Below are 19,701 nucleotides of genomic sequence, written 5' to 3'. Positions count from 1 at the left end.
TTGTTACCTCTGTACTTGATTATTCCGGGCCTTTCCCTTGCCAGTCCCTGCATTCTCCATAAACTTGAGCTCATCCAAAACTCAGCTGCCAGTATTCTGATCACATGAAGTCCCAGTTTTCCATAATATGGGTGTGGTGGCAAAGAGGCCATGTTACCAAACAAGTAATCCAGAGGCCTGGACTAATGATCCAGAAATGTGAGTGCAGATGGTGGCAATGCAGCAGGGGAATTTCAATATAATTAACTAACTAATTTAAAAGAATTGTGTCCCTGCTTTTGTTACAGCTGGGTCAAATACTCACCCCCATGATACCAATTTTTTTAAAGGTTGAAATTTTGCTGAGTTTAACCAGCAGTTCTGTGGCAAAACTTGCTGATAGATTCCAGCTGCTAAATCTGTCACTTTGCTCTGCCATTGAATTCTAGACTTGTACAAGTATGAACCTTATGGAATTTCCCAGCACTTACTCTAGGAATTCTGCTCATAGATCCTGCATTATGAGATCCGGTACTGATGCCAGAGCCCAGTCATTTCAATCGAGCTTTTATAACTGTATGGAAGGAAGATTTTTTTTACTTAAATGTCTATGATTTTTTTTACATTGTGTTTTAATTGTTTTTTTAGATGTTTCTGTTACTTGATAAATTATTAATATTTTGAATGTAGGACAATGAGAAGGATTTAAAGAACGTAATAACTCTGACGATTCAAAGCTGAGGGTGTGCCTTTGCCACCTATCGAAGGATTTCCTTTTGTCTAGCTCACTCACATGATCTGATTACATTGTATGAAACTCTGTCACCATGCAGGACCTTGCCAATTGTCTCCAGGCTGCGCTCGTCTAACAAGTCCAGATCTGGCCAAGTGTTTGCCGATTGAGATTCCGAGGGATTAGCAGGCAGTGGCCCCTACTCGACAAGATATATGTGCCATTATTTAACTAAAACATGTGCTTTGATTACTCTTCAAGGAAGGATTATTTAAAATATTGGAATTCTCTCTTTTTTTCATTAGAAAATAAAAATTGAATTGGAACATGTGAAACAACAGCTAATGGTAAGTTACTCTATAACCTCATTGAATTATTACAAGTGCAGACCATATTTTTCTGGTTTCGATGGCTAGTGCTAATTTCAGTGTTGGTTTTGTAGGATGAAGTTAAGAAAATCAGAAATGATACAAAACTGGACATGAACTTGGAGAAAAGCAGAATCATGGACTCGGTAATATAGCGTTGACACTAATGCTGGCTTGTAACTATTTTATGTTTATTCACTGTCATAATTTAAAAAGTTCCTTTTAATTTAACTGATCATTTTCCCATGTTGTACATGGGGAAAGTGTGGTATTGAGTTTCAACAGAGTTGAGAGATGGGACAATAACTGGACCAAAGGGAGAGGAAGGTGTCAGATGAGGAAGTATGGAAGGAGGCAGGATAGTGGAGGTAAGCTTTGCCCCTCTCTCGCAGTCTTCCCTCCATTAAAATGAATCAAGACATTGAACGTAACAGGTCTAATCCAGCACAAGAGTACATATGGAATCCAGCATCTGGAAATGTAGCAGTTATCAGCTGTCATAAGTTTGGAACTTCATGTGTGCATTTGGCTATGGGGGTAAAACCCAGCACCCAAAGAAGGTAGTTCTTAGCAGAGATTTTAAGCCAAAATAAAGATTCAGTTGCAAGAGAAACAGCAATACAGCTCAACAACCTTTCATCAGAACAAGGTAAACAGAGGAATCAAGAATGCTTCAAGCTGCAGAGAATGATGGTAATGTATGTGATGTCAGAGATGTAGAGACTCTGATGCAAGAGGTACTGGCTGAGAGGGGGTAGAGGGGGTTTGTTAATCACAGCTGATCACTGCAGGAGATATAAAAAAATGTATGGGAGCAGAAACATAAAGGAGCAGGAGTAAGGCATTCAGTCCTTCGAGCCTGTGCAATCACTGAATATGATCCTGTACCTCAATGCCATATTTCTCTTTCTCCCCATAAACCACAATGTTTTTTGCGTCTAGAAACCTATCTATCTCCTTAAATGTATGCAGCAACTTGGTCTCCCCAGCCTTCTGTGGAAAAATATACGTAGCTATTCATCCCATTGCATCCTAACACAGCAATCCCATCTGTCCCATTCTTCCTCTTCCTATTTCCCTGCAACTTATTCTCTCTCACATACTATCAACACCCTTTTGATTCTTTTGCCACCTACCTACACTACAGGGTACTTTACAGCAGCCCATTAACCTACCAGCACATATTTGGGATGCGGGAGGTAAACAGAGCACACAGCAGAAACCCACGGGGTCCCAGGGACAACATGCAAACTTCACACAAGCAGCACCCGAAATCAGCATATGAAACCAGGTCCCTGGAACTGTAAGGCAGCAACATTAACTGATGCACCACTGTGTCTGACTGCTGTTAACTCTGATCTCTCCTGTCTTTGGTCACATGTGCTGTCCCAACAAAGTCCAATGTAAGTTCGACTAGCAGAATCTCATCCTCTGACTGAACACAGTACAGCCCTCAAGACTCCAAACTCAATCCACTAATTTTAAATAACCAACCTTTCCAGTTTGTAATAGAACTGGCCAGTTCTGATGGCCAGGTCATCAGTCCGCATTGTTAACTCAGTTGTACTCTCTTCACAGATGCTGCCTGACCTGCCGCATTCTCTTTCATTTCAGATTCCCACTAACTGTGTAATGTTTTATTTTAATCTCACAGTCCCAGCAGTTTTATTTTCTATTCTCCTTCTGCTTTCACCTTCTCCAGACAATGAGCTGTGATTGACGGGCCCTCCCCATCCCCCCTCAGCTGGCACCACCACCACACTGTCGCTTAATCTCTCTTGCTTTCCATCCTATTGCAGGCATTCACTTTCTCCTCTGCACGTCTACCTACCCCTTCTCTTCAATTTAAATATGTTTGATTTCTAACTTTTCCCAGTTCTATCGAAAGATGATTGACTTGCAGTGTTAATTCTGTTTCTCTCCTCACAGATGCTGCTTGTCACAAGAGCACAAGAAAATAAGATTAGGCCATTAGGCCCCTCAAGCCTGTCCTATACAGTATGATCATGGCCTCCACTCCTCTTCTGTGCCAATTCCCCATCATCCTCAATTTTTCACTCTTCCAAATATTCATTGAACTCTACCTTAAATGTACCTAATGAATCCGGTCTCCACCACCCTCAGGGGCAGAGAATTTCAGAGGTTTACTATCCTTTGAAATTTCTACACATCTACAAATGAATGGTTTGGATGTCGAATGTGAAAATATTTTTAAGTGGAAATCATTGTAACTCTAAATTCCACAAAAATATAATAGCAACAAGGGTATTATGTTAGCCAAGGTCCAAGCTCTGAATTAAGGATTAACTGAGGGTTAAGTGTTTACAAATCAAAAAGGAGAATATTAAGAAAATCAAATCTTATTACTTATAATCAAAATACATGTGATCCCAAAGAAACTTCTGCTTTCTTCAGGCAATAGTTTGATTGATCAGAATACTGCAGAACAACACAATGTGAACAATTTTTTTGGTCAGACAATATGTGACAGTTAATATTTATACCACGTAGCCCAGTATCAGATATATGTTTAATGGATGTTGGAAGATCAAATATGAACTTGATGAAGCTTTTCATAATGAGGCAAAAAGTGCAAGTATTTCACTTCTATAATCATTTACTTTTTCATTAGTTTAGAGAGCAAGAGAAGCAGTTAATGACATCTAAAAATGAATTTACTGAACTGGTAAGTGTTTTCAAGAATATTGCATGAAAAGTGTTACTTTTGTGACTATGAAATGGGGACATCTCTCATAACTTTTTGGTGTGAATATGCCCAACACTTCCCATAAAATTGCATATTTCCTCATTGCAATTTGTTAATTAGCAGAGAAAAAAATGCAGCAAATTAGAGCAGGTGGGGAACATACAAACAGAAGTGGGGAAAAGCCATCAACAGGAAACTATAAAGGACTGAACCCAACGAGAGATGATGAATCAATTCAATCGGTTGAAGGACTTTGTCGAAGTATTTTCCACTCCCTAATGTACTTCTCATAGAGTAAATGTCCAGAAAATGCTACATCTATGGATTGATTATTCATTAAACTTGCAAAAGAGTTAAACCGTAATCTTTTATAATGTAAGGTAATTATTAATAGTTCATTTTGCCCGAGAAATGTACAATCTTAAACCTTCAAATAGTGAAATATTGATTTTAAACATCGTTAATTTTCACTATTTTCCCATTCTTCCAATTTAATTTATTCATCTCTTTCCATTTTTCTTACTGCACCCAGTGTTTTTTGTTCCATTGAGTTTGCCCACTTTTAATTTATTTTTCGTCCCTTTCTTCCCCATAGTCCTTAAATGGCATTGGTTAAGGGAACATATTATCTTGATTTGGTAGTTACAATGCCACACGAGTTCTGCTAGTAATATGAAGAAGGTGGGATTGATTCAGGCAGTTGGCTTTGGTTCAAATGAAAATTATGAATTAAAGCCAAGATTGCAACTGTTGATTCCATTGGTCATTGTTAGTTATTCATTATTCTCTACATGTTGCACACAGCAGTGATGATATAAAACAAGAGAAAATCCAGCTATCAGCCCCCGACATTCAGTAGTGTTACCGTCACTGAATACTGCAGTATTGATATTTGGGGGATGTGGAGGAGTGGGGGGGGGGGGGGGGTGTGGGGCAAGGTGGGGGGAGCAGGAGGAGAAGATGTACCATTGAGCAGAAACTGAACTGGGGTAGCCATTTAAAATGTAGCAACAAGAGGAGGTCAGAGCCTGGGAATCCTGCAGTGAGTAACTCACCTAACTCCTCAAAGCCTGTCCACCATCTACAAGGCTGAAGTTAGGAGTGTGATGGTATACTCTCCACTTGCTTGGATGAATGCAACTTCAACAGAACAAGAAGCTTGACACCATACAGGGGATAGCAGCCAGCTTGATAGGCACCCCATCCTCAACCATTCACCACTCCTCCACTGATGCACGGTAGCAGCAGTTTGTACCATCCACAGGATGCACTGCAGTAACTCACCAAGACTCCTTAGACAGCACCTTCCATGACCTCTACCAGCCAGAAGGACAAGGGCAGCAAAAGCATGGGAACATCACCACCTGGAAGTTGCCCTCCAAGCCACACACTATCCTGACTTGGAAATAAATCACTGTTCCTTTCACCGTTGCTGGGTTGAAATCCTGGAACTCTCTCCCTAACAGCACTGTGAGTATACCCACACCTCAAGAACTGCAGCGGTCCAAGAAGGTATTTAGAGATGGGCAACTAAATGCTAGCTCAGCCCGTGAAGCCCATATCCCTTGAATGTAGAAAAAAGAATGCATTCGGATTTTTATAACACTCCTTGTCAATGAAATTAAATCTATCTTGAGTATATATTCCAATAATGTAATTGAGTTTAAATTTTGTAACTTAATTAAAGTTACCACTAAAATATACACACTGAAAATAAATATGTATATAAAAAATTAAATTTAATATAGTTCTCTTTAAGTAGGTATGCACATATGCACAATGTCTAAATGTACTTGATTTCAATGTTGAAGCACTTGAGAATGTACTATATTTGTTTCTTTTTTAATCCAGTGTAAAAATGTATAGATTATTTCTATCTTCATCTCTGGAGTAGCCAACATATACTGTTGAGTTTTGAGATTAAGGCTAACAACCTTTAGTGATTGTCCTTGCACCTTGTTACTGCTCATAGCAAAACTGAGTTGAACAGGGAACTGAAGCTGCTTGAATGGAAGAGGTAGATCAGACAGGATAATTGGAATCAGGCGGAATAAAGACATTCTCCCCAACAGCAACACCAGACATTATTGTACCCTCAATTACAAATGGTAGTAATCTGAATTGATAATCGTGTTCCGTTGCATAGTATTGGTGGATCAAAATTCTTGGAGCTCTTTCTTTTAGTTCAAGCTTATGTGATGGCACACCAAATGGTGACAGAATTGAAAAAATTCAGAAAAATTTACAGCCTCGTCAATATTTGTCATACTGTCAATAGATTTATATTGTACAGATTGTCTGGGAAGCTTTGAAAGAAGGTCTTTATACAGGGCCTGTGCTGTGTCATTTTTCTGGGGCTAAAATTGCATTTTCATGCAGCTATTGATAATGCAAATAGTATTGAATGGCATTTGGGAAAACAACTTGCATCAGATCCTGATTACTCTTTTAGTATAATCACTGTTGTAATATAGGAAATGCAATTGCCCGTTTAGTCACATAAGCCTCTACTAATGGCGATGCAGATAATGACCAAATAATTGGTTTTACTGATGGTTGCTTACTGTTACCTACTCCACCTCAAGGAGCATGGGAAGTAATCTCCTTTGAATCCAATAGTATTGCTGTATGTAGGTTGATTTATGGTGTTTTTTCACAGAATTCAGACACTGACCGTGCCATAACAGAAACGAACAAAAAAATTGACACAGATGTGGCTTCACTTAAGACCATGTTGGAATCTCTTAAACTGGAAACAATGAGATATCTTGCAGGTAGGATCATGGAAATGGTTGAATGTACGAACTTAAGATGATCCCTATCCTCTTGTGTTTCATGTGGGGGAAGGACAAAGAAGAGGGTGAAAGGTCAGTGTACAATCTGTATAAGGTCACACTTAACACAGTGCTATGTTTGATTTAATTGTAATGTTTTGGCGAAGAGTGAAAACAGGTCAGTGTTGTGTGGCTAGTTTTGAGAGTTTGATGGCATTTGGCATGCAGAGGTATAACCTTTGTGCAATCCTCATTTTTAAACAAACTAATCTGGCATCAGTCTACTGAAAACCTTTTGTCAGTGATTTTTTTACATATTTCTTGCTGGCTGGTACATTCAGGCTTTTAATTCAGTATGAAACAGCAGAGTCAGGAAAGCCTAAATACTGCATCGTACGGCTAAGAAAGCACAAACTTTGTCTCTAACTATTCTTCAAAGTCCTCATAAATATTTTGCAACTAAATAAGTTATTTGAAGTGATGTGGCACATTAAAAACTATTTAGATTTTGTGGGTGTCATCTGATTATTTTTAATGCATATGAATTCCAATATAAATTGATAAATTTGCAGATGAATTGCAAGGAACCAGAATTAAATGTGTGTAAAAATACTTAATTATGAGTCCTTTATGTTTAACTGTAATAGTATTTCTTCCAAATATGTTGGTGTTTATGCATCACATTTGCCAAGAACATTTATATGTCCTTTCAAACATTTCTGGCTGATCCATTTGATTGGTGGATCTGTTTGGTGGACTCTGCATTGAGGACAAAGAAAGGTTTTATACACTAAGTTCCTATAGGTATGTGCTAATTAATATTCAGAGGCTTAGAAGTGCTTTTATTTAGTCCTTGGGAATAATGTAACTGGGGAAAAAATACCACATCTCTGGCAACTCTAAAAATAAATTACAGAATGCAAATCCAGGGTTTAGGGCTGCAATTGTTTCTAAATAAATGTCAAGCAAATAAGTAGAAAAAACAACAAGATGCTGGAGGAACTCAGGAGGCCAGGCAGCATCCGTGGAGAAAAGCAGATGGTCAATGTTTCAGGTCAGGACCCTTCTTCAGAACCTGTTGTTTTTTTCATCTAGATTCCAGCATCTGCAATCCTTTATTTCTCAAGCAGATAAGTCAAATTTACTCGAGGACCAGAGCTCACATTTTCTGACAACTCATCCCAAAATATTAATAGTTGAGGCTGCATAAGGTTGCAGTCTCCCATCTGCTCCTGTGAATATGTCCTGGGTGGAAGGGGTGGGTGCAGGACAGGATGGTGAGAAGAAGAATTAATGTTGTATGTTGACTGCAATATCAGAGCAGGAAATATCCAATTCCATGTGGTATTATGTGTATAAAGAATATATATTTTTTGTCCTTCAGCTGTAGCACTTGATCAAACATAAAGTCAGCAAAAGGGAAGACATTTGGCCAGTGCAGAGCTTGGGCCACTACAGTTGTGCCATTGAGGCAGCTAATTGTTTTTATAAATAACAATAATGCCATCCACATTGTCATACATTATGATTATTCCATATACTGATCACTTTGGAGTAAAGGTGTTTCGGGTTGATTTTCATGAACGCTTATGTCCATTGGCTGTATTTTCCTGGTTCCTTCAAAACAGTAAGTTGTATTTATCTTTATTGTACTATTGAATAATTTATATGTTTGTGAAAGGTCACCACTGGCACCACATGCCCCACTCCCACTTCTTCTAGACTATAAAGATTATATTTCTAGAATATTTTATCAGGTTTTTTCACTTTTCTACTTGGAATCCATTATTTAATCTTCTCCATTTTCTTGTTTATGATGAAAGTGAATTTAACACTTCTTTATCTTTCTCTTTCCACAATGAATTATGACAAAGACTCTGGTAATCTTTGGCCCTTATCTACAAGAATGTTTCCCTCATTCGTTCCAATGATATTTACCATTTTCAATTGTCACCTTAAGCCTCTATAGTAAGAAATTAAAAGCAGTTATTGAATCTTTTGAAACAAAATAGCAGGTATCTGCAATTCTCTTGTTGCTCAGCAAATACATTGCAGTCTATAAGGAATAGAAATTTTCTTTTAATCTTGTTGGCTATTTACAGGGAAACCATATCACTGAAATAAATCATTATTATAATGTGTCAGTGTTTTTCTTCTGTGATTAACATTGCAATGGAACATTTTTCTCTGGCAACAATAACTTCATTTAGAAATCAGAAGCAAATGGTTTTGATTGTGATAATTATCAGTGCTAGATGTTATGTAGTGGTTTGAAGTTGTTGAGTTAAATGATTAAGTGGCAGGCAAATAATACATTTTTCCCAAAACCAGAATGATCGCTTTTAGCCCTAGATTGCCTATTTATCCTTTTCATTCAAATTGATCCAAACATTGCAGAAACTTCCAACTGAACCACAAGTGTCCTGAGGAGGGAATTAGGAGCTTCACCCTTCATCTGTTCTGTTTATGCTCCAGGGCTCCTAATCAGCTAGAACATTCTATTTTTAAGGGGCAAAAAACAAATTGCTGGAAGAACTCAGCAGGTCAGGCACCAGTCCGGATAAAGGGTCTCGGCCTAAAATGTCGAGTGTCCATTTCCCTCCACAGATGCTGCCTAACCCACTGAGTTCCTCCAGCAGTTTGTTTTACGCTCCAGATTCCAGCATCTGCAGTCTCTTCTGTCTTTTTATTTTAAAGGGAAAACTGGTTCAAATCTTATACTATGGTATAATTTTGGCCACGCTTGCACGATATGTAGGTCATTTTGGTGTTTGTCCAATTTCTATTCTCAGCAGCCTTTGTACTGCAATATTTGTCTTTAATATAGAAAATGTTTATATTCGGTGTTTTGACAACCTGGTCTATCATTTTATCAGGGAAACAAAGGACTATAGATGCTGGAATCTAAATGAAAAACACTACAATGCTGAAGGAACTCAGCAGGTGAGGCAGCATCCGTGGAGAAAAGCAGGCGGTCAGCATTTCGGGTCAGGACCCTTCTTCAGGACTGAAGATAGGAAAAGGGGAAGTCCAATATATAGGAGGGATAAACAGAGTTCGGGTCAGGACCCTGCATCTACCTATCACCACCTTGTGCCCACCCTGCCTCCCCTCTTACGTTCACCCTCTTACACTCAGCTTTTCCCTCCTATACAGTGGGATGCAAAACTTTGGGCACCCTGGTCAAAATTTCTGTTACTGTGAATAGCTCAACGAGTAACAGATGACCTGATTTCCAAAAGGCATGAAGTTAAAAATGACACATTTCTTTAATATTTTAAGCAAGATTACTTTTTATTCCCATCTTTTACAGTTTCAAAATAACAAAAAAGGAAAAGGGCCCGAAGCAAAAGTTTGGCCACCCTGCATGGTCAGTACTTAGTAACGCCCCCTTTAACAAGTATCACAGCTTGTAAACACTTTCTGTAGCCAGCTAAGAGTCTTTCAATTCTTGTTTGGGGGAGTTCCGCCCATTCTGCCTTGCAAAAGGCTTCTAGTTCTGAGAGATTCTTCGGCTGTCTTGTATGCACTGCTCTTTTGAGGTCTATCCGCAGATTTTCGATGATGTTTAGGTCTGGGGACTGTGAGGGCTGTGGCAAAACCTTCAGCTTGTTCCTCTTGAGGTAGTCTGTTGTGGATTTTGAGGTGTGTTTAGCATCGTTATCCTGTTGTAGAAGCCATCCTCTTTTCATCTTCAGCTGTTTTACATACTGTGTGATGTTTGCTTCCAGAATTTGCTGGTATTTAATTGAATTCATTCTTTACACTCCACCAGTGAAATATTCCCCGTGCCACTGGCTGCAACACAAGTCCAAAGTATAATTGATCCACCCCCGTACTTAACAGTTGGAGAGGTGTTCTTTTCATGAAATTCTGCACCCTTTTTTCTCCAAACATACCTTTGCTCATTGCGGCCAAAAAGTTGTATTTTAACTTTATCAGTCCACAGGACTTGTTTCCGAAATGCATCAGGCTTGTTTAGATGTTCCTTTGCAGACTTCTGACGCTGAATTTTGTGGTGAGTACGCAGGAAAGTTTGGAGAAAAAAGGGTGCAGAATTTCATGAAAAGAACACCTCTCCAACTGTTAAGTACGGGGGTGGATCGATCATGCTTTGGGCTTGTGTTGCAGCCAGTGGCACGGGGAACGTTTCACTGGTAGAGGGAAGAATGAATTCAATTAAATACCAGCAAATTCTGGAAGCAAACATCACACTGTCTGTAAAAAAAAAAGCTGAAGATGAAAAGAGGATGGCTTCTACAACAGGATAATGATGCTAAACACACCTCAAAATCCACAATGGACTACCTCAAGAGGCACAAGCTGAAGGTCTTGCCATGGCCCTCATAGTCCCCTGACCTAAACCTCATCGAAAATCTGTGGATAGACCGCAAAAGAGCAGTGCATGCAAGACAGCCCAAGAATCTCACAGAACTAGAAGCCTTTTGCAAGGAAGAATGGGCGAAAATCCCCCAAACAAGAATTGAAAGACTCTTAGCTGGCTTCAGAAAGCGTTTACAAGCTGTGATACTTGCCAAAGGGGGTGTTACTAAGTACTGACCATGCAGGATGCCCAAACTTTTGCTTCGGGCCCTTTTCCTTTTTTGTTATTTTGAAACTGTAAAAGATGGAAATAAAAAAAGTAATCTTGCTTAAAATATTAAAGAAATGTGTCATCTTTAACTTTATGCCTTTTGGAAATCAGGTCATCTTTTACTTGCTGAGCTATTCACATTAACAGAAATTTTGACCAGGGGTGCCCAAACTTTTGCATGCCATTGTATATTAGGCTCCCTTTTCCTATCTTCAGTCCTGAAGAAGGGTCCTGACCTGAAGCATTGACCGCCTGCTTTTCTCTACGGATTCTGCCTGGCCTGCTGAGTTCCTCCAGCATCATCGTGTTTTTGGGGCTTATAACCTTTGCTGTATCCTGTGTGCTCAGCCATTTCTTGGTAACACATGGAGTGAAATAGATTGACCAAAGGCTGAGTTCTCAAATGGTGGAAACATGAATTCATTCAAATCGGTATAATAAGACAGCATATCAATTAAGTGGAGGAAATTTGAATACACTTCAATGCTACCGGTTTTCACTTGTCAGTAGCCCACATCCATTATACATAAAATTCAACTTCTTCCAATGCATGTGGGCTAAATTTTCTCTACAGATGCTGCCTGGCCTGCTGAGTTCCTCTAGCATCGTAGTGTTTTTTTTATCGTTTTATCAGGTTGGGACCCTTCCTTCTTGGGTTTGCCTATGCACTTCCAAACTTTTATAAAATGTGTAGAGACAAAATTCATATTTTAGTTTCGCATGTATTGGCTTTGAACACCAAGTGTTAAAACAAAGTGATGTTGGGATAGCTTGGCGTGCAAATGGGAACATTTTACTGTTGTGGTCAGCATCAGATGGATGAACAAACAAAATAAGCCAGCTTTTAAAACATTAAAATATATTTTAATTTAATTTTACTTAATTTAACAATTTGAGGTAGCTCAATTTAAAAATGCATATGACCCAAAACTTGTCTCTTCTCTGGCAGCCTTTCTTCTCCATTGAAATGAATGGAGTCACAGAGCCTGTGGCAGATCTAACCTGGCCCAGGATCAGTAAACAGATTGACCAGCTGGCAGATAGGATCCAGTGTCCATGAGTAATCAAATGACAGCAGCAAGGACCTGTAGGAAGCTTGGGACTTCTGCAATTGCATGACTGGCCCCACAAATGATGCAGATTTCTAATCTGACCCCTCCCCATTAAAAAGGATTGTGCACTGCTGGATAAAAGGGCAGTTTTGTACTGTAAGCTACTGGTGATTAAGAACTCGATTGGGACTCCTTGAGCTCACTTTTTCCAAGGTCTTTACAACCAGCTAACAGAAGTTATAAGATTTATAAGATTTCTTTATTAGTCACATGTATATCGAAACACAGTGAAATGCACCTTTGCGTAGAATATTCTGGGAGCAGCCCACAAGTGTCGCCAAGCTTCCAGCGCCAACATAGCATGGCCACAATTCCTAACCCATACGTCTTTGGAATGTGGGAGGAAACCGGAGCACCCGGAGGAAACCCACGCAATCACAGGGAGAACATACAAGCTCCTTAAAGATAGCAGCCGGAATTGAACCTGGGTCGCTGGCGCTGTAATAGCGTTACGCTAACCACTACACTACTGTGCCTGCCTATATCTTCAGGCATTGAGTGCAAGTTTCAGTAAAATATTCAACGAGGGCTTGGAGCTTGGCCTCTGAACGTGCTCAAACACAAGCAATATCTGCATATTTTAGTTCAACTACTGACTTTTGGTTAACCTTGGTTGTAAAATGAAATCACAGTAGGTTCTGATTAGTTCTTAAGGTGAGCTGCACTCCCACAGTAAGTTTGTTGGAAGTGAGATGCATTGTTGCAGTGAATTCAGCATGATGCTTGATGCTTGTTCCTCTAGCAAGTTGGAGACAAGAGACTGCAGATGTTGGAATCTCGAGCAACAAACAATCTGCTGGAGTTGTTCAGTGGGTCATGCAGCATCCGACCTGCTGGGTTCTGATGCAGGGTTTCGACCCAAAACATAGACAATTCCTTTCCTCCCACAGGTGCTGCTCAACCTGCTGAGTTCTTCCAGCAGGTTGTTTGTTGCTCCAGATTCCAGCAACTGCAGTACCTTTTGTCTCCAAAATTGATGAAGTGTTGGGTAATGGCATATTCTTGTTTAAAACCAGTCTTCACTAGGAACGATTCTGTTGTAGATCCATTGGTTACTATCATGGTTTGTATGCTATTGTGGGGCAAGTGCGAAATGGAAGCAAGTTTTGTACGGGTAACTAAACTTGAGGGTGGTCTCTCCTCACTGATGGAGTCAACGACAGTGAGATAAAGAAAGGCCACGTATAGTGGCTGGTGCTGCTCCCTGCGTTATTCTTGGAGTTGTCACACAGTGACACTGTGCCTCTGGATGGACAGCATCCACGCTGTGATTCGGACAGCAGTTTTTTGGCCAGTAGTTGAGACTTCCTGGCAAAGACTTTCTCTGTGGCAGAAACAGAGACTCCACTGCAGTTACCACAGTCAACTTGTCTCCTTCCTTAAATATGGTCACAATTAGGATATTGATAAGGAATATTCTGGAATATCTTCCTCTTCCCTGAATGAGGGTGAATTTGTGAGTAAAACTCTTGACCGCCAAGTTTAGGATTTCAGCATGGATACTATCTATTCCTGACACCTTGTTATTTGAGAACTGGGATATGGTTTTATGAACTCATTGTTCAAGAGTGGCAACAAGGTTGGTTCAAAGAGGTTTCTCACATTGATGACACTGTTGCAGTTGAGGGGGTCATTGAAGGGTTTCTTCCAGCAGCAGGGTGTTCGTGAGACACTATTGGAGCTAGATGGATGGAGAAAATTAGGTGGTGGATGGTCCAGTGTTCATGGTTGCCTGCCATGGGTGTTGTGAATATCTCTGTGGTTCCCTGGATGGACAATGAGATAATCAGGCAGGTGCCGGAGCTGGTGCCTGGGGTGTTGCCATGGGTCTAGTGCATGTCCCTCTGACAAAATAGGGTGTTAGTTATGACGAGGCTGTGCCCCAAGCATTTTGTCAGGAGAAGCCCCCATTGCAGTTGGTCCTCCTACTCCTTCCTTGCTAATTACACCTTACCAGAGGGCATCCCTTCCCACCTTGCTGATGAAGTTGCCCAGGAGGATCCTTTGGGATATAGACCAGGATATTTAAGATGAAATAGCTTGGCTTTGTCTCGGGTTGAGGCATATGCTCTGATGACTGTAATGTGTAGATTAGACTGAGCCAGAGGGTTGCAAGGCAATCACTAGTTCCGCAGGGCAAGTCGCTGAGATGCCGGACTAGCTCATTCTTGAAGACAAATGTTCCTCTTCTGCATTGCCCCTCCAGAAGATGTGCCTACTGTCTTATTCTTTAAACTGTACTGGACCATTCCAGCTTCATATTTCAAAAACAAGTATCTGTCAATGCCAAGACAGCAAAATACAATACGCTGTGGCGGTTGCTACCGCGGAATAACAAAAGACTCTACTCGGAGGGTTGCCAAACAGAACTGGTTTATCTTCCCGCCTTGCGCGGGCCCTTTAAGGGAGAAAACTCCCGCCCAAAAAAACCGGCAATGACGTAAGTCCTACGTCATCAGGACTTTCCCGTGCGCGGGTTCTCCCCGTCGCTCGGAAAGACGAGGCCCGCCACCATCTTGGGCCTCGTCGCTCCGACACCTCGCGACCCGACTGCCGAGCCGGTTCGCCCGACTAGACGGTGAGTCGCCACACAACCCCCCCCAGAACCGGCGAGACAGTCCCCAAGGTCCGTGGGCTGTGCCAGCTGCTGCTTAGGGGGGCGGCCTCTGCGTCGCGGCGTGGCAACTTCGACAGGCTGTTGCAGATCCAAATGGGCCGGTTTGAGGCGGTCCGCCGTGAAAACCTGTTCCCTGCCTCCAATGTCCAAAATAAAAGTGGATCCGTTATTCCGTATGACTCGGAACGGTCCCTCATATGGTCGTTGCAATGGCGCCCGAGGTGTGCCCCTGCGAACGAAAACAAACTTACAGTCCCGTAGTTCCTTGGGCTGGCAGGATGGGGCTTGACCGTGCCATGAGGTGGAATTGCGCTTCGGCCTGGTCAAACCAGACGCTGGGCCGAAGTGTCCAAAAGGTGGGCAGCTTGAGGGCCACTGCATTGGCTGCTGCGCTGTCGTCCATTTCGCGGGTCCAAAAGCCATTTGGACCGTCGGGGTCACCAATGTGGCGGTTGCTACCGCGGAATAAAAAAAGACTCTACTCGGAGGGTTGCCAAACAGAACTGGTTCATCTTCCCGCCTTGCGCGGGCCCTCTAAGGGAGAAAACTCCCGCCCAAAAAAAACCGGCAATGACGTAAGTCCTACGTCATCAGGACTTTCCCGCGCGCGGGTTCTCCCCGTCGCTCGGAAAGACGAGGCCCGCCGCCATCTTGGGCCTCGTCGCTCCGACACCGCGCGACCCGACTGCCGAGCCGGTTCGCCCAACTAGACGGTGAGTCGCCACAACGCTTTAATTTTAGTGGATTTGTTTATCAATGTTTTCACCCCATCCAATTGTGTCTCTTTAAGTCACATTTGATTAATCCATCCATCCATCTGAAATAATAGGATTTGGAATTAAAAGAAAAATGTAAATGTATTGAGTTGTTTTCTCCTTTGTTATTTTTTCAGCGTCTGTCTTCACGTGCCTAGCAATAGCCTTGGGATTTTATCGCTTGTGGCAAAAATAGAAAATGAAAGATGACCTTCAGCAATGACTAGGAAGAAACTCCTGAAATGGATCCCCTGCACAATCATCCTGAAGAATTCCAAATAATACATTAGGATTTTTCCTGGAGGGAGATAATTAGCTGGCAGTATAATTGTTCTGCTGCAGTAGTTTGGGGAACTATTAATGGTGCATTTTTATCATGCTTACAGAAGATTTCAAAACAGTGTAGTGACGGAATACAAATCTCTCACTGTTGATTGTAAAGGTCCTGTGTGAAGTTTTTGCATATTCGTAACACGTTGCCTGACCCATGTGGGCTCATGGCACAAAACTACATTTTTTAGCAGCTGCTTGAAATGCTATAAATGCATTGAGCATACTGGGTGTTGTATTAAGGCTGGATACCTTAGTCTTTGTCTATATATCTTACACAGCAGTGATGCTGATGCTAGAAATGCAGTGTTTTTGCATTTTGTTTTGTTTCGATAAGTACTGCAAAATAGCAAGAACTGACAGGCTGGTATGTAGCAACAGTTGCCAGGTAACCATGGAAACAACTACAATATGGGTGGAAACAAACAGCCAGTTATCTTGCTACAAGGCATTTGTTTATTAAATGGATTTCTATTACACTTGAGAAATGGCAGCAATTAAACTACTCTTCAGAGAATTGGCAAAAATTGACAGTTTGGAACAAAGTCAGTTTCTGAATAAGTACTTTGTTGTGGAGAAACCGTCACGGTAAATAACATTTTCTGGAATAATTATTTCAGTCATATCACTTTTTAACACCAAGGATAAATGCTGCTTTTGAACATGTTTCAAATATTAAATGGCAGGAAAACCAAAAACTGGGGAAGAATTAAAGGAAGGGATTGTAGGCAGTAATTTCAAGGTTTGCCACTGCCTCTATTAATGTGGAGATAGCGCATTAAATGCAGAATCCGTGACCTGTAAATGAGATTCCCCAGCTAAAATAAGTTACCTGGAGCATGTGGACATCCCTAAGCAGGAACTGATAAATTTATGTTAATTAGGCTCTTTTCTAAAAGATGTGCAAGTGCACATTTCAGTAAAATCACCTCTTTTATGTTACAATTAAGTAGCAGAATATGTGAATGCTTACTTTTGCATTTCTGTATTTTCTACTTGCCTGTTTGAACTTTACTCATTAAATTGTTTCAAGGATCATAATGAAGCTGAATTTGTTTTGTGTAATTTATTTCTATTCACCAAGGACCAATGGCAGACAGCTTCAGTCAAATTGTTCTTGAGGACCAAAGAGCTCAGGATAATGAACATTAGTTATCACAGATCAGCATCAAACAAATTTCTGCTCTACAAGATCTCCCTGTATCCTTGTTGGTACAGAACCTCTAACAACTAGCATTAATCGTGCCTCCATACCTGTGTCCCATTGTTCTTGATGCTTTCTGTCCTGGGATTTTGTTTTATTCCCAAAGATAGTGTAAGAAACTAATCTTGTTCCTTTAAGTGTTTCAGAAAAATTTCTTTTAAATTGGTCTAAAATTTGCACTCTACACCATTCAAGAACAAATATCCATCAGGAATTTTCTCAAATTTGCTGGTGTGTAGATTTTTAATGAAGTTACCTTTTTGCCCAGTTATACATTTATTATTATAAACTGGAGAGCATTTATGTACTCTAACATTTATAGAGGGAAGTAGATTCAATCTCAGCACATAAACTCTCATGATGAGAATTAGTTCATGGCAGTATCCTTATGGATATTGGCTGTAAAGCAGGCACTCAAGGCCCTCATTCCCTTTCACTATGTCTTGGGGATATAAACACATGATTATAGTTTCAGTTTTCCACTTTGAGTAATATTGGTTCCCTGGCATAACACATTTGCTACATTATTCAATCCTAGTTTATCAGCATTAGTGCTGCAGCCAAATTCAAAAACATTGTACAAATATAGATTTATATTCTGTAATGCTCAGTGTGTGACTAATCTCATGCAGACTCCCCACCCTTCCCTCAACAAATGGCCTTTGAAAACCCATATGTTATCTCTGTGACATTTTTCCATTCAATTAACTTTGATATCTATTGCACTTACAGTGCAGTGATAGGATTTTCAGTGCTGCGACTTTTGGCTACCGCTGGCACACCCCATTGTGAATTGCATTACAGTTCCACTGTCTGGCCACCAGGTGGCTCTGCATCAGTAGGTTTACTACATAGTTTTGCAATAAAATTAAATTGTTTTTTATTGTCACTTGTACTGAGGTACAGTGAAAAATGTGTCTTGCATACCCTTTGTACAGATCAATTCATTACACAGTGAATTGAGGTAGTACAAGGTGAAAACAATAACAATGCAGAATAAAATGTTACAGTTACAGAGAAAGTGCAGTGCAGGCAGACAATAAGGTGCAAGGCCATAATGAGGTAGATTGAAGTTAAGAGTCCATCTTACTGTACTGGGGACCATTCAATAGTCTTATAACAGCATGATAGAAGCTGTGCTTGACCCTGTGGTATGTGTTTTCAGTCTTTTGTATCTTCTGCCTGATGGGAGAGGGGAGAAAAGAGAATGTCCTGGGTGGGTGGGGTCTTTGATTATGCTGGCTGCTTTGCTGAGGGAGTGAGAAGTATAGACATGGAGGGGAGGCTGGTTTCGGTGATGTCCTGAGTTGTGTCCACAAATCTCTGCAGTTTCTTGCGGTCTTGGGCAGAGCAGTTGCCGTACCAAGCCGTGATGCATCCAGATAGGATGCTTTCTATGGTGTATTGATAAAAGTTGGTGAGTGTCAACAGGGACATGCCAAATTCCCTTAGCCCCCTGATGAAGTAGAGGTGCTGGTGAGCTTTCTTGGCTGTGGCATCTACGTGGTTGGACCAGGATAGACTTTTTGGTGATGTTCACTCCTAGGAACTTGAAGCTCTCAACCCTCTCGACCTCAGCACCATTGATGTAGACAGGTGCATGTACACTGACCCCTTTCCTGAAGTCAATGACCAGCTCTTTTGTTTTGCTGCCATTGAGGGAAAGGTTGTTGTCGTGATACCATGTCACTAAGCTCTCTATCTCCTTCCTGTACTCTGACTCATTGTTATTTGAGATACGGCCCATTACGGTGGTAGCATCTGCAAACTTGTAGATGGAGTTAGAATCTGGTCACACAGTCGTGAGTGTATAGGGAGTAGAGTAGGGGGCTGAGGATGCAGCCTTGTGGGGCACCAGTGTTGAGAATGAATTAATGTCGTCATTTGAGTATTTCAGTATATGAGTGGATTTTATTTCAGGACTAACTTAATTTTCCCTGCCACTTGTTAATTGTATGTAGGGCCTATCACTGCTCATTTCAGGCTAGCTGTGGGCCAGGCTTGCATTACATGCAACCCATAAATCACATCCACCCTGACCTGGAGACCAAGGCCAGGTAAATGGATCATCCTAATGATCTACTGGCATGAAGTTTACCCTGTTCCTGTGTGGCAAGCTGTATTGTTTGAGTTAGTTAAATGGAGCAGCCACATGCATACTTGGTGGTCTCTTTTAACCAACGTGTAAACTTGATGATTGTAGAAATCTTACAAGAATTGAAAGAATTTGAGTTTTCAAGAATTGAAAATGGTGGAAGTACTCTGTGAGTAAATGGCATCTGTGGAGAGAGAAATGGATTTTACATTTCAAGTCAATAGGCTTTCCCCTCAGCATCCTCAATCAGAAATGATAACTGTTTCTCTCTCCTCAGATGCTGCCTGATTTGCTGAGCATTTCCACCTTTTTCTGTTTTTTTATTTCAGATTTAAGGCTGCTGTAGTATTTTATTTGTAAACTTACCTGTGATTTGACAGGACCAACGTTTGTGTGGAAAGTATGTCTATGCTATATCAGGTAAACAGAAATG

At 40.9% G+C, this 19,701-nt stretch overlaps 1 protein-coding gene across 3 annotated transcripts in view; it reads left to right on the top strand.

Annotated features, from left to right (window-relative positions):
- Positions 1–19,701, top strand: part of ccdc90b (coiled-coil domain containing 90B) — a 54,174-nt gene that overhangs the window by 11,894 nt on the left and 22,579 nt on the right. For 2 of the 3 annotated variants that reach the window (XM_052026054.1, XM_052026052.1), the window contains 4 exons: positions 1,018–1,059; positions 1,155–1,226; positions 3,713–3,766; positions 6,447–6,561. In XM_052026054.1, coding sequence (XP_051882014.1) covers positions 1,018–1,059; positions 1,155–1,226; positions 3,713–3,766; positions 6,447–6,561 — 283 coding nt within the window. Of the gene's footprint in view, positions 1–1,017; positions 1,060–1,154; positions 1,227–3,712; positions 3,767–6,446; positions 6,562–15,776; positions 17,120–19,701 lie in introns of those variants that run through there. The other variant, XM_052026053.1, reaches the window with a different exon arrangement.

Source organism: Pristis pectinata, chromosome 11, assembly GCF_009764475.1.
Source record: "Pristis pectinata isolate sPriPec2 chromosome 11, sPriPec2.1.pri, whole genome shotgun sequence".
In the NCBI taxonomy this organism is placed as follows: domain Eukaryota; kingdom Metazoa; phylum Chordata; class Chondrichthyes; order Rhinopristiformes; family Pristidae; genus Pristis; species Pristis pectinata.
This window is presented reverse-complemented; position numbering and strand designations above follow the sequence as displayed.